The 16,068-nt window shown below is 40.2% G+C and overlaps 1 protein-coding gene across 1 annotated transcript in view; it reads right to left on the bottom strand.

Annotated features, from left to right (window-relative positions):
* The window catches only part of LOC135771207 (roundabout homolog 2), an 80,135-nt gene that overhangs the window by 38,304 nt on the left and 25,763 nt on the right, over nt 1-16,068 (bottom strand). The window contains exons 3-6 of the mRNA XM_065281350.1: nt 11,708-11,865; nt 10,289-10,409; nt 9,965-10,103; nt 7,948-8,075 (exon numbers count right to left, since the gene is read on the bottom strand). Of these exons, the coding sequence (XP_065137422.1) occupies nt 7,948-8,075; nt 9,965-10,103; nt 10,289-10,409; nt 11,708-11,865 (546 nt within the window). The remainder of the gene's footprint in view (nt 1-7,947; nt 8,076-9,964; nt 10,104-10,288; nt 10,410-11,707; nt 11,866-16,068) is intronic.

The following is a 16,068-nucleotide window of genomic DNA, read 5'->3' on the forward strand; positions in this document are numbered from 1 at the left end:
GAAGACAGCTTTTAATACACCTTCCGGACACTTCGAATATTCCGTTTTGCCGTTCGGTCTTTGTAACGCCCCCTCTGTCTTCCAGACTCTGGTTAATGACGTGCTGAGAGACATGATCAATAAATTTGTGTTTGTGTACATTGATGATATTCTCATCTTTTCCCCGTCTATGCAGGTACACACTCAGCACGTTCGCAGAGTTCTTCGGCGTCTCCTTGAAAATCAGCTCTTTGTTAAGGCGGAGAAGTGCGAGTTCCATAGGGATTCGGTTTCGTTCCTTGGTTTCGTTATCGCCGCGGGTGAGATCCGTCCAGACCCTTCTAAGATTAAGGCGGTAGCCGAGTGGCCAGTCCCCGACACTCGTAAGGAGTTGCAACGGTTTCTGGGTTTTGCCAATTTTTATCGGCGATTCATTAGGAACTTTGGTCAGATTGCTAAACCTCTCACTGCTCTCACTTCCACTAAAGAATGTTTCCGTTGGAATAATGACGCTCAGGAGGCCTTTGATAATTTAAAGTCCCGGTTTATCTCTGCTCCTGTTCTTTCTATTCCAGATCCGGAGGCTCAGTTTATTGTGGAGGTAGATGCTTCTGATGTCGGGGTAGGCGCCGTGCTTTCTCAGCGGTCTGCGAAGGACGGAAAGGTGCATCCTTGCGCTTTCTTTTCTCACCGGTTGAGCCCTGCTGAACGAAACTACGACATTGGTAACCGGGAGCTGCTGGCGGTTCGATTGGCTCTGGGTGAGTGGCGTCACTGGTTAGAGGGGACCTCAGAGCCCTTCTTGGTTTGGACGGACCACAAGAATTTGGAATATGTCCGTTCAGCCAAGAGGGTGACATCGCGGCAGGCTCGTTGGGCACTCTTCTTTGACCGTTTTAACTTTACTCTCTCGTACCGGCCAGGTTCAAAGAATACTAAGCCTGATGCCCTCTCTCGCTTGTTTGGTGACCCTGACGTCGAGAGGGACGAAACCATCCTCCCTGAAGGGCGGGTGGTGGGTGCCCTCTGTTGGGGCATCGAGCAGCGGGTGAGGGAAGCCGGTCGAGAGAGTGAAGTGCCAGAGGGGTGCCCGGCGGGTCGGCTTTGGGTTCCGGCAGCGCTTCGCTCTGAGGTCATCCGGTGGGGTCACGAGTCCAGGTTTTTCGGCCATCCGGGAGTTCGGAGAACGTTGGCTACCGTCCGTCAACGTTTTTGGTGGCCCGCTATGGGCTCCGACGTCAGACAGTTCGTTTTAGCCTGTCAGGTGTGCGCCCGTAATAAAGCGTCTCATCAGCCTCCCATTGGTCTGCTTAGATCTCTCCCCATACCCACCCGTCCTTGGTCACACATAGCCATTGATTTTGTCACCGGCTTACCAGTTTCTAAGGGTAACACCGTCATCCTCACGGTGGTGGATCGTTTCTCCAAAGCGGTTCATTTTATTCCTCTACCTAAGCTGCCCTCTGCCAAAGCGATGTCTCAGATATTAGTGGAACACGTCTTTCGCCTCCATGGTTTACCCACAGACGTGGTATCCGACAGGGGTCCCCAATTTATCTCTCGATTTTGGCAAGAATTCTGTAAGCAGATTGGTGCCACTGCCAGCCTGTCTTCAGGTTATCACCCTCAGACCAATGGGCAATGTGAACGGGCTAATCAGGATCTTGGTCGTACGCTCCGCTGTCTGACGTCTCAATGTCCGAACTCTTGGTGCCAACAGCTTCCGTGGGTAGAATATGCACATAATTCCCTACCTGTATCATCCACTAACATGTCCCCCTTCGAAGCCTCGATGGGTTTTCAGCCTCCTTTGTTTCCCTCGCAGGAATCCGATGCGGCGGTTCCGTCTGCTCTGGCCTTCGTCCAACGCTGTAAACGCATCTGGAATAGGGCCAGAAACGCTTTAATTCAGACTTCCAGACGAACCCAGATCGCGGCCGACCGGCACCGGCGACCCGCCCCTCGCTATATTTGTGGGCAGAAAGTATGGCTCTCTTCCAAGGATCTGCCTCTCCGAGAGCCTTCACGTAAACTGGCTCCTCGCTTCCTTGGTCCATACAGTATAGTTAAGGTCATTAGTCCGGTTGCGGTCAAGCTCAGATTGCCTTTAGCATTCGGTCGGATTCACCCGGTTTTTCATGTTTCCAAGATCAAACCTGTTTTTTTTTCCCGTATTAATCCTGTCCCCTCTGCTCCCACCCCCCCCACCCCTCATCTAGTGGACGGTTCTCCTGCTTATTCCGTTAAGCGGTTATTAGATTCACGCCGGCGGGGCAGAGGTTTTCAGTATCTCGTGGACTGGGAGGGATACGGCCCGGAGGAGAGGTGTTGGGTACCGGCCCGGGACATTTTGGACCCTGAGTTGATTAACGATCTCCGTCGGCGACAGGGTGAGCCCCTCCTGGGACCGCCCGGTGGCGGTTTTGGGGGGGGGGATACTGTTAGGACGTCAGTTTAATTGGTTGCTTTGTTTCTGTGTTTTCATTGTCTGTGTTTATGTTTTACAGCTTTGCTCATGCGCGTCTGTCACTTGGGTTCTTCATCTGCGTGATTCCTTACACCTGCGTCATTCACCTGCTAATCATTTACCCCTCGTTTGGTTTGCTATATTAGTGTCCTTAGCTTTTTGTTCCCTGCGAGTTCGTCATTGTATGTGCCTTGCCATATCCCCTGTCTTGTCTAGTCGGTCTAGTTCCCAGTATTGTGATATTATAACCATCCGTTTATTTTGTTATTTTTATAGTCTATCAGTTTCCATAGTTCAGTCTGTTTTATTACTTTGTTTTTTCCGCTTTTTACCTGTGCTCTCTGCTGTCACCATCTGCCAGGTTACCCTCTGCTCTGCAATCTCTGAGTGTTGTCATCTCACTCTCCGCTGCAGCTTCGACTGCGTGGCTGCCAGAGGCGCTGTCCAGCGTACCATCGCAGGGTCCGTAGCCGCGGTCCGGCTCGTCCGGGTAATTTCTCCGTGGCAGTTCTATCATTCACCCAGTCTCCCAGCGGTGGATTCCTCAGTTGGCCTTCGTCCATTGGAACTCTCTCCCTGTCTAAGCACAGCGGCAACTCTCTCCCAGTCAAGCACTGCGGATCTCTCTCTCCCTGTCTACGCACAGCGGCACTCTCTCCCTGTCTACGCACAGCGGCTACTCTCACCCAGTCAAGCACTGCGGATCTGTTCTCTCTCTGATTTAGTTTCTACATTATTCACCCAAGCTCAGTCTTGTGGACAGTGACTCTATTTTAATAAATTTATTTTCTGCAATTGGATCCAGTCTCAGTCTCCCTCTCTAAGCCCTGACACTTTTATGTTATACAGATGAAAGAAAATTAGATGGGGTTTTAATAAACGATTCATTTAATAGCAATGTACCAACTTTTACAGTGTGTTTTTAATACAGGGTACATTTCAGATGACCAAGGGAATGATTTTGGTGAAAACTTTCATGCAAATGGACTCTCATTGTGTGCACTGATCTGATGTGTGTAGAAAAGCAGATGTGTGTGGCCAGCCAGTAATCTCAGTGCATTAAGTCTGTGGCTTTGCTCCATGCGATATGTCAAAGTTACGTGAGGCGGGAGGTCGGCAAGCATCTGCTGAGATGATCACAAAAGACGTTGTTCCCCTGACAGCCACAGGCTCTGTCAATCACATAAACCCAGGTGTTCGCATAACTTCATGCAGGATGTGAAACTTAGCAGGCTGAATACCAAACTGTGTTACTATAGCTTCGTAACATTTTTTACTATGCAGGCATTTTCACATCCAAGTGCTTAAGAAAGAAAGTAGGTGGTTAACCTTAAGAAATGTTGTTCATCCAGGAGGGGCAACTCAATATTATGAGTTGTTTATATTGTTTATGTGTGATCTAAATGCACTTCAGTTGCTATATTATGCATAATGTTGTTGTCTTAAATGTAGCATTGACCTTATGGGTTGGCAGATGCTTTTATTTAAAGATACTTACATGCACTATTCAATCTATAAATTTTTCTTATCAGTACGTAATAAAGAAGATATATAGAAAGTGGAGAGAAGAAAATCTCCACTCAAAATTGAAATATGCATCAATTGCGTGAGAGATGGAGCATCTCATGTGTGTTCAAAACTGGCAAGTACTTTGTTTTCCTTTCTTTTGTATCATATATGAGATTTATAGCTCTAATACAAACCGATTAAATGCAAAGTGTTATCAAAGTGTGCATTTATATCACACTAATACCAATTTCATGGCATACATAAGAGACATATAAACTGAACTGAGCCCATAAAGTATAGCAAAGCAAAATGTAATGCAGTTAAATCGGCCGCTATTCACTGTCTTTTGGGAAATCTGATTTGTTCATGTGTCAATGTTATGAACGTGAAGTCAAACAAACGATCAAAACATCATATTTCATGGGCTATTTTCTTAGTGAAACCTGATGTCCGTATCATAGTAATGACTTTAAAAGCCTTTTCAAGGATCTATGCACTATTTCCATCGTACCCACCATGCAGTTCACATAAAACAGTCACTTACTGAGCCGCTTCAGTGGAAGCATGCCGTGAAGAGGAAGGAACGGTTGTTCTGGATGAAATGATGAAGGGCAACAAAACATCAAGGCAAATGAGACAGAAAATTCACAAATGAAACATCAAGAAATGGCTGAGAGTCAGAAAATGGAACGAGAGAAAGAAAGAGAGAGAGAGGAAGTGGAAAGGGCATGCAGAGAGGCAGAGCTGCTTGGTCTCATCTTAATTCAGACTGGCAAAATAACTGGAGGATGAATTGAATCAGGGCCGATACAGCTGCCTCCCCGGGTTTTGTCGGTTAGATTTTTGTCCAGCTTTCTCTCTTTCGTTTCTATGTGCATGCAAACACACACTTGCGTGCATGCTGTCACTTTCTATTAACACAGCCTCTGCACTCTGTCGGTTTGCTAAAGCACAAAGTCTTTCTATATCAGCTGTCAGATACAGTAATCCATAGGTTTTAACATAAGCTTAAAGCTTCACTTACTTTTATTCCAAAACCCTGCTGCCTACAGAAGAGGCATTTTTAGGGAATTATACTGCAGGCATGCAAACTAAAATGGTATTATGGTTGTTTCAACCCATTGTTGGGTAAAATATGAACAAACCCAAGCTCTGGGTTTAAATTAACCTACGCCGGGTTGTTTTAACCCAGTGCTTGGTATTGTTTATATTTTACCCAACCTTGAGTTGAAACAACCCCACATTTTTGTGTAAGCAAATAAATACACTCTTAATTCTGCTGGGTTGTTTTTAAACCAATGCTGGGTAAATATTGGACAGAACACATGGTTGGGTTAACAACAACCCAGCATAGGTTTGTTTATAGCCCAACATTGGTTGTGTATGAGTGTATTTCATAGACTTAAAAAAAAAAGATGGACAACGTGACGTCGCCTCCCTCCATTGTAATGAATTGAAGCCAAAAATATCCGACCTATCGCCGCCATGTTACGTAAAAACATCAGTTTGGAGCCAATGCATGCACAGAAGGAATCGTTCGTGGAGCAAGAGGCAGAGCCGCGGTATCAAACTTCTGCTCAAACACTCACAGGACTAGCTAAAATGAAACTTATCACAAAATTGAACACTTGAACATATATCAGCGTGATAACAACTACTTGAAAGGACCAAAACCATCTTTTTGAAATCTTTTTGTTAGTTTGAATGGAGAGGGTGGGGTTTATGACTTGTACTGCAGCCAACCACCAGGGGGTGATCAAAGAGCCAGTGGCTCCACTTTTCAAGACTCATAAGGCACACCCCGTGTATGTTGTCTCAAAGGCTACTTTGTTCTGGTCAAATATTTTGCAACATTCAAAAAACAATTAAAAACCCTATATCTTCTATCTTTTGTTTCGGAATAGTGAAAACTTGTATTTTGGTATAAGCACCTTTTGTACTTTTGCCTTCCTATGACTAATCTCTAGTCTTTATTGTTTCCTAATCATTTAAGTGGCTTTGAATGAAAGCTAAATGCCTAAGGGCCTTATCATGCCCTCCAACGCAAGTGTTTTTTGTTAGTTTCAACCTGGCGCAATTAGCGTGTTAGCATGCAATAGCAAATGCATTTGCGCCCAATTTTGCGTCCATGGTCTGAAAACGAGATGTGTTCAGATGCATTGTTGGCACTTTGTTAACTTAAGGGAACTAAAATAGACTACGCCATTGACCAACAAAAACCTGCTCTAAAGTGTAAAGTCAATTGCGCAATATTGTTTTTGTTATTTAAAGAGCGCATTAGTAATATGCGCCTATAAATGAGAGGACAGCACGCATTTGCTTATCACACACATGGATGCGCAGCAGCACAATACATTTTTAAATAGGAAAAATTAAAGGAGTTAATGTAGAAGATTATTCTTGAGTCTCTTGGACATAAATGAGGACTAATTATGAGACGCTAAAAGGCGTAAAGAGCTGCTTCACTGGTAGCCTGGTAAGTAACTGAATGTTGAACAAATGAAAATCTATTTTTAAATAAACAAAATTTTAAATGCTACCCCACATATTTATTTTATATGATGACTTTGTACCCATGGATATGATGAGATGAAAACCTTTTTAGGTAACGCTTTTAAAACACTCATGGCGCTGCCCGAGTGCTGAAAGTTTTTGGCTCTCCCCATGTTTGTAAATTGTTTTTGTAAATTATTATTTGAGATTACACAGATCATGTAGGCTGTTCATACATTTACAGCAATTAAAAGCCTGCTAATTTTACTTTTAAAGTTTTTAATACAAAAAAAACAACAATTTCAAGACAAATGAAAACAACACAATTTTTTAACAAGAATCTTAAACTGGGGGGCTTTTTCCTCCTTTTAGCTTTTCATTTTTATTAGTTTACAAATTCTGCCATCTAATTAGGGAATCGGCATTTGCGCCAGCACAACTGGCTTTTAAAGGGATGAGAGATGAGACTCTCATTGGTTTATTGCACGTTACGCCACACCCATTACTCATTATGAGAATAGGAACAACTCTTTTAGAATGGGGCATAAACCATTTTTCCCATCCTTAAATTAGCAAAAGTGGATTCGGACACCCCTGTTTAGACAATGCGCTTAGAACATTAAAATAGGGCCCTTAATGTAAATATAAGACAGCACTTCATGTTTTTTTTTTTTTTTTTTTTACAAAGAATGCAATCCTAAAATGCACTGTGCTGAACTCAGCGAAAATTAAGATATTGAGCAAAAAATTAAACCCATGTTTGAGAGAAATATTTTCTAGGTTCTTTAAACCATACGGTTGGTCCATATTTTACCCACCATTGGGTTGAAACCCAGCATTTTGTATGAGTTTTTGTGTTTCTTATTTTACTTAAATTATTTTTTGCAGCATAAATGCAAAATTGACCAAACTGGTAAGAAATCTGAAGCTCCAAGCTTTCAAAAGATTTGCTCTGCTGAACACAATGAAAGATATTTTGAGCAATGTTTGTAACCAAACAGTTTTGGAGAACCACTGACTTGAAATTCAGTGATGCTTCTGCTTCTCGCTTGATTTCAAATATAATCCTTTGTGTTCAGCAAAACAAATAAATGCATTCAGGTTTGAAGCAACTTGAGGTTGAGTAAATAATGACAAAAGATTAATTTTTGGGTGAACTATCCCTTTAATATTTTGTGATCTGTGTATTTTTCTGTAAGTGTGGCATTGTCACAAACAGGCTAAAGTCAAATCGTGGAGTATAGACTCGTGTATGGTGCGTACTGAAGTTGTTCATTTTAGAACAGAGCTAATTGCTTCCATCTGACTCCGCACCGATCAAACTGATTCCACCTGACAGGTTCAAATGGCTGCGGTGAGCTCTGTTTAATGGAGATGACGAACATACGCACAAAGCTAAGAATATCAACTGGCTTCTTACTGATTTATATCTCATGCGTGCAGTGGTGTGTCAAAACACACATTAAAGCCAGAGAACAATGCATTTATGAGTGTATTACCGTGGACCTGTAGTACGGCTGCGGCTTCCGTTTTGCCCACGCTGTTTTCTGTGACACAAGTGTAAGTGCCCTCATCCTCCGCTCTCACCCGTATCAGACGGAGGGTATTGTCACTGCGAATCTCAAATCTATTTATCCAAAAAGAGAAAAGAGACAGCGGTCGTGAATGTGAAGTGTACGTGCAGAATCACACCTTCCTCCTACAGTACACTTCGTCCTGATGGCATACTTCCATCACAGAGAAAGGTTTTGTGTAAATTTACACAACACATCTTTGTTTGTGTGCTCTAAGCAACCTATGAAACACACTTTTTATATCATGCCACTTTGTTTCATTTGAAAGAACAGTGAAGAGACATCAATCTATTTGGTATAAAGATACAACTATTCATGGAAAGTCTGTTGAAGCGGTTGGGTGATTCTCTTGAAATGAGGTGTCATGAAACATTTTGATAAAAAAGTAAATGCTATCAAAATAAGAAGCACACAGTTACAAACATCTCTTCATGTACTATTTTGTACATGATTTCAAATGACATCATACAAACCAATTTTGTTGTTTTTTCCACATTTAAGGGGGAAAAGTTCAATACCGCAATGTGTCCATGACTGGATTTGGGTTCTTTGACATGGAAATATTTATAATTAAAAAATCTAAAAATAAAAAGCTTCAGTGCATGTTATACTATAAACATTTACAGTAAAGAAACATGTGGTATTTGGTGATCATTGGTAAATGTAGAGACAATAATAAGGAATATAAATGTCTCCAAGATCAATTTTCACATCCTCCACAACAATTTTTAATCATCGCCCTCAAAAAATAGTTGGAAGGGACATAATTGACTGTGACACTCAAGATGGCTGCCAGGAAAGCAGTCCTTATTTGTTCTCTCCAGATAAAAGTAAAAATTTTGTTTGTCATAGTACCTAGACAACTTTTTTTGTTCTCATTACCGAAACATGAGTTTGTAAATGCATATATTTAATGTAATATCATGTTGCGGTAATGATAATTTTTGATAATGATTATCTAAAAAATGTAAATAATTCTTTAGGAAATATTTTTTAAATCCTTCAAAAATAATGGTTATAATAAGTTCAGACATTAATCTTATATGTGCAAAAAAAATTGGCTTCACTGGCCTTTTAACTAAATCTGATGCTAGACACCTTCTAAGTCTGGATTTCGTGAGAATCACCCGATGGTTGCCATCTTGGTTGGGGTGTAAGAAAATATTAATGCATGTGCATACCGTGATAATTTGTATGGCAATGCCGTATCAATTCTCAAAAATGCAATATAAATATTTTTAAAATAAAGATGATGCAAGATTCATGGCAGTTGTTTTCATTTGGAGTTTACTATAGCATTCTTTATCTTTGAACTTAAACAGCGAGAAGAAGTACTTGCATAGGGGCGTGCCACAAAGGTTTGCATATGGTGGTGTATTCTTAATGACAGCTTTTCTAAAATAGGAAATATCCCAATATATCATCTCGCTTTACAGTATCGCAATGTATTACAACATATTGCATCGCAACCCCAGTATCTTTCGATACACAGCCCTAATCTTGGCAAGGCTCCCTGGCAGCTTTTTTTAGCCAATACAAGTACAGTTCCTATATATTGGAGAAAGACCAAAATATCACAAACTATTGGCTAGTGAGTCGAATTTGCATCTCCCATATGAGCTTAAGATGTATGGGGAATGGCTCATTACTGTACATTTTCTATTTCAAAAAATAACAATTATGTTTTTCACAGTTTCTGTGATTATGTTGTTGCATAATTAAATAAAACATGTTTGCTCTTTGTAACTCGAAACACAATTATTTAAAAGGTTAGTTTGATGCTAATTTGCCTTTTCTAATGACTTTTCTTCTTTCCTAATTCAACCATAATGGGAAGAGAAAACTGATTATCCATTAACTAATTTAACTGCCATATAAAATGTCATTAAACTGGTACTTGAGATCCAAAAAATATCAGAAAGGCTGGTAAGTGGAATCTGACCTTCCCCTTGGAAGTTCTCCCTCATCTCTATTCCATCGTACAGTTGGAGCCGGATCTCCGTGCACCTCACATATGAAGTCGACTGTCTCCTCAGCCAGTACAATCTGATTTACTGGCCGGCGAATGAACACAGGTCTCTCTGCCCCAGCAAACACACGGAAACAAACTCAATTCAATTTAAATGAAGACTTTTCCCAATACAAATTGTTTGAAAGCAGTTTAACAGGAAACGTTTCAGTATAATATCATAAGTACAAGCACACACAAATGATCTCATAGTGCTCATGCACCCTTTCACAGTACCAAAAAGCCAATAGGGTTTACCAAACACCACCAGTTCGGCTGGATCGCTGTCTCTGTCGCCCACCATATTGGTACCCACGCACACGTACATGCCTGCGTCACTTTTTCGGGTGTGAGATATCATCAGTTTACCACCACGCATCTTAAAAATAAACAAAAAACATACATCAGTCAAATTAATTGTAAAAGTAAACAAATCTAGTGCATTGTAAAAATAAATTTTTACTTCTTCTGACTTTTAATAATGACTTCATTGGTGCAACCCAATATTTTCAGATACTTAACTTCTTCGACTCAAATGAAACAACTTAATTTTAATTTTATCATAAAAAACACACTTTTAGTTAGGTTATTTCATGAGTTTTGTTTGGACATGGCAACACTACAAAACAATAGAGCTGTACAGCCTGCAGTCCTAAACCCAAAAGATGAGAATTTGCATTTTGAAAAAAATGGGCTGCCAAAAGTAAATGTTTTTGCTTAGAGGTTTTTCTTTCATATCTCAAACTACATTTCTTGTGTTTGGTAAAATAAGCAAATTAAAACGGATTGGATCATTTGGTTTTGCGATAATTTGTTCATATTAAAATCTTGAACTTTTTACCTGACCAGTTTGAGATTCTTGAGATCGCTTTTGAATGGACGCTTGGGTGAGATTACTGGGGTCATTTTTACAAGAGAAAAATCTGAAAATGAGAGACTCACTGGCGGCCGAAGACTTCTTTTTTTAAGGGCGCACGATGCGAAGTTTGTCACAACATGTATGTAGCCCGTCATGGGTGTGGGTTGTAATTTCAAAATATGTGTTTGGCGTGTCGAGTGAACCTATGTGCATCACGTGTTTTGTCAAAATAAGTGCCTGCTGCAGACGCGTCTAAAGGGTTTATAAAAAAAGAGACGCTCGCGGTTTCCAGATACTCATATAATCTCATGCGTAATCAGAGTTAAGTGTTAAGTGAGTGTCTTGCGTGTATTTTGTGAACGTGAGAGTCTCTCTTATCATAAACGGTTTTGACGCGTGTGCAGCAGGCACTTATTTTGACAAAACATGTGATGCACATGACGCAATAAACACATATTTTGAAAACGCAAGCAACACATGACACTCCGAACACATATTTTTAATTTGCGCCCCTTGAAAGAGCAGTCACGAGCCGCCACTGAAGAGACTTGTGCAATTACTCTTCATCTAACGGCATACAGTATCTTATCTATATGTATCCAAAAGCTTTGGCTGAAGTTCACATAGTTAAAATCAATCTTGTGACTGAATAGCTCTATAAAAGCTATTGGGTTTGCCAGCAGTGATGTCATTCAGTTGAGTAGACTGGGAAGTGACCTCACACACTGACTCATCTTTCAATCGATGCTGGTTTCATCAGCAATCAGCACCCTGAAATCAGACCTGTGCCAACATCTCACTTTCTCTTATTGACTCACAGAGATCCTGGGGTCCTTGTCATTGACACGAACATTGTTCCTCTTCCAGGAGACTCTGGGCTCGGGGTGACCCCGGGGAGGGACACACTCCATCACAGCGGGCTCCCCGGCTGCTACCACCACATCACTGGGTGGCTGCTGGAAGTCATCTCTGAGAACTGTGGGAGATTGAGATTAGGTTAGGTGTACGTCATTTTATTCCCTTTTTAGTATTTTAAGTATAGATGTTTGTTATTGAGGAACAAAGGTATCAAAAATTTTTCCATTCTCGGTCTCTTTTGAATTTCCATGCGCATCTTTTTTTTGTCACGGCTTTCTCGCCTTATCAATAATAAAGTATTTTTATAATTACGCATTCACATTTGAATATGGTTGAATAATTGACTGCAGCGAAGAGACGTGACTGTGTTTCTACCCGTCTTGCATGAAGAATATGAGAGGCGACTGTTTAAATCTCCAGATTCAACAATGACCGGACGTGTTGACCGACTAAGCGTTTGTTTTAACAGCAGACGCAGTAAACTCTGCCCTTTTCTTCTCTATTCTCTTCCCACCTTTCACACTGAGAGCGAACGGCAAAATGCTGCATTTCCTGCCACCTGACTTGGCGAGGGAAAGTCATCCATAAATCCCCGGTGGTTACTGACAGATTAAAAATGCGGCCCCTGCCCTATGGCAGCAGCCTTAGGGGGCCTCTCTGAGTTTTCTACATCAAAGGTGAACTCCTACAGTGCTATAGACTTTCAACCGGAGGCTGGCACACAGCCTCACATAAGCATACAAACATAAATGTCACACATCTCGGTGAAAAAATAAATGTATTTTTGTGCACAGATCTCCAATTAATCAGTCTGACAGCCACTATATCTTCCTGTCTAATCTTTGTGAAAAAATTGTTCGTTTAACTGTGCAATTATAACGTACAATCTCACTAGTCGCGAGCTTCGAAAAGAAACCAAATGACATACAACGTGAAGCATGAAAATGAGCCCAAATAAATAAATGAAACCACATTATAATTATGATTTGACCTCTGAGGCAAATCTTCTGCATTACCAAATTCTGGCCGCATCATTCCACCGGCTGGCCTTTATAAATACAATGACTTGATAATTACTTATACATATTCATTGAAATGTCATGTTATTGGTGATATGCAAAGCTCTGAGAGTTTCATTTTCTTTGTTAGTTAAACTTATCCTCATCTCCTGTCTATGAATATTCATAACTGTCAAGCTGGGACAAATGGTGTGGGTCTGTCATTGAGCAGTAAGTGTCTCATATCTCACATTAGGATTTGAAATGGTCATCTGTCAGTCTGTGCCCACTCTGACCATAACCAGCACCACCATACAACACAATCTGTCACATTCCTACTCACTCAACAGTCTTTAATGTCTATAATCACAATCTTCAAATTAATACTTTTTAAACTTGATATAGTTTGCTGCCAGTAGCAATATCTGAAGTCCATGTAGCTCATATACTTAAAAATGATCGGTACATTATATTTGTACATAGGGATGCTCATATCAGTTAATTTTCCCGACCGACAACCGTAGCTTCTAAACCGAATATTAACCGTTAACTGATAAGATTTTAATATTAAATTGTCATTGAGTAAAAATACAGTTGACGGTTGTCTGTGAACTAGTAAAAACAAAACATTTAATTTGAACGTGCAAACAGCAGCCACAGATCAACAACAGAACCAGGATTCATACATTATTAGATATTCACGCAACATTACCTTATTAAAAAGCACGCGATCGGTCCAGTAGATTAATATCCAAAGGACAGATTGTCTCCGTTTCATCTACCACAGTGGTCATTTCTAAAGCAGGACGCTTTTCAGAAAGTTTTGGTTTTGCGTCGTCTTTGGTTTTACGTCGTGCAAACAGCAGCCACAGATCAAAAACAGAACCAGGATTCATACATTATCAGATATTCACGCAACATACCTTGTTAAAAAGTACGCGATCGGTCCAGTGGATTAATATCCAAATGGCAGATTGTCTCCGTTTCATCTACCACAGTGGTCATTTCTAAAGCAGGACGCTTTTCAGAAAGTTTTGGTTTTGCGTCGTCTTTCTCCGTTTGTCCAAAAAGAGAGATGTTTATGGTTAGGGTCAGAGGCCATCAGCGAACGTCTGTCCGGATGTGCGCAGACGGACCGCGTCATCTTGCGCGGACACGCGCGCGTCTCCGTTCAGCTTCCAAACACGCATACAAATGATTTCTCATACAAATGACTTTATCAGACCGTCAGGGCAGCAATCATTTGTGTCATTTACAGGACATTCACAAATTAAAGATAGAAAAGTGGCGAAATGTCTGTCGGCTCATGACGACACACACCATGTATTAACAAATATTTTTTATTTTAACTGATAATGTTAATCGGTCATAATTTCTTACCTTCGGTTAACGGTTAAATGGTCAATGTGAACATCCCTAAGTACATTTATTAGTTCTTTCACAGTATTGCTTTACTAAATATTCATTTTATGATAAACTTTCTGAACTTAAGATTATTATCTTATTAATATTATTTATCTAAGAAAATGACGTAGACCAATTCAAAGCGCATTGTAAATTGAGCTACTTATACCTTTGAATCAAGTTAGGTTGATTCTTTCATACCTAAGCGTAGCTTGACCTGATTTTGTAAAGTGAAAGATTATGGTGGGTCAGCATAATAACCATACCCCAAACACTAAACTAAATAATAAATTATAGGTGAATAACCTCTGGATATACAGTAAGCCTAAAGTTTCATTAACTGTGAACTTATCTCTTAAAGGGGACATTTCACAAGACTTTTTTAAAAATGTAAAATAAGCATTTGGTGTCCACAGAGTACGTATGTGAAGTTTTAGCTCAAAATACCATATAGATAATTTATTATAACATGTTAAAATTGCCACTTTGTAGGTGTGAGCAAAAATGTGCAGTTTAGGTGTGTCCTTTTAAATGCAAATGAGTTGATCTCTGCATTAAATGATGCCGTGGTTTGATAGTGCAGATTAAGGGGTAGTATTATCTTATACCCTTCTGACATCACAAGGGGAGACAAATTTCAATGACCTATTTTTCACATGCTTGCAGAGAATGGTTTACCAAAACTAAGTTACTGTTTTTTTCCACATTTTCTTGATAGAAGCACTGGGGACCCAATTATAGCACTTAAACATGGAAAAAGTTTGATTTTCATGCTATGTCCCCTTTCAATCTGATTGGTTGATTGAAATGTTGCCACAAGGTCAACAATGATCTCTCATTTGGAAAAATCAGGAAGTCTCCTACCCTGCTCCTGGTGAGCTACTGTCCTGCAGATTTCAGTTTCAACACTTCTGTCTATATTTATTTATTTATCAAGCAACCCCGAACCACTTGATTAGCTGCCTCAGCTGTGTTTGATTGGGGTTGGAGCTAAAAATCACCAGGAGCAGGGTTGGAGACCCTTGCCTTAAAGGGAAAGTTCACACACAAATAAAAACTGTCATTACATCCTTGTGTCGTTTGATCCCCCAATGTATTTCTTTGTTTTTCAGAACACAAAAGCATAATTTTCTTTAAAAAAGTGTTTTTTATGGTTACTGTGTGAGTGCATGGTGACCACCTCACCTCTCCAAGTTTCAAAAGGACTCAAAACTTAGAACTCTACTCGACTCGTGCCATATATTTTAAGTGTCCTGAAGGCATACAAAAGGGTTTAGTGAAAAACAATCTAAAATATAATCTATTTTTTGATAAAAGTTTTGACCTTTGACCCTCTTGAATTGAGTTATTTATTTAACACTTCTGTCACCATCAACTGCCATAGTAACCAGAAAACCTGAAACTTTGGATTTGGGGCCTGAAGAACAAAAAAAAGACATTGCGGGTTTTAACGACATGAGGATGATTAAATAATGACAGATTTGACATTTTTGGGTGAATTATCCCTTTTAATCTACCTAACCTAACAAAACATTTTTGTAGTGTAGAAAATCCATTGGCAAGGCTACGGGCAGATTTCAGAACAAATACAAGGGGGGAACGTATGCCTTCTGGCCATTTTTAGCTAATGCTAATCATCGCCCATCACTAACACACAAAATACAACATTTGAACTCATTTTCATTTCTAATTCATTTTTTGAAAATATTTTGCTAAAACTAAAGGTAAATTCTACAACAGATTTGGCATTTAGCTATAAATTATAACAAACAAACACACAAACAAAAACTTAATTCATCCCCTAAAGCCAAGCTGGGATAGAAAACTAACTGAGTATAAAATTATTCAATTGTCCTTCGCCCTTTGGCTGTAAATACTGCTGACTCCCACATGCTTGGCTGCCACAGCTAAATGAGCGT

This window comes from Paramisgurnus dabryanus, chromosome 8, assembly GCF_030506205.2.
Source record: "Paramisgurnus dabryanus chromosome 8, PD_genome_1.1, whole genome shotgun sequence".
NCBI classification, from domain to species: Eukaryota; Metazoa; Chordata; class Actinopteri; order Cypriniformes; family Cobitidae; genus Paramisgurnus; species Paramisgurnus dabryanus.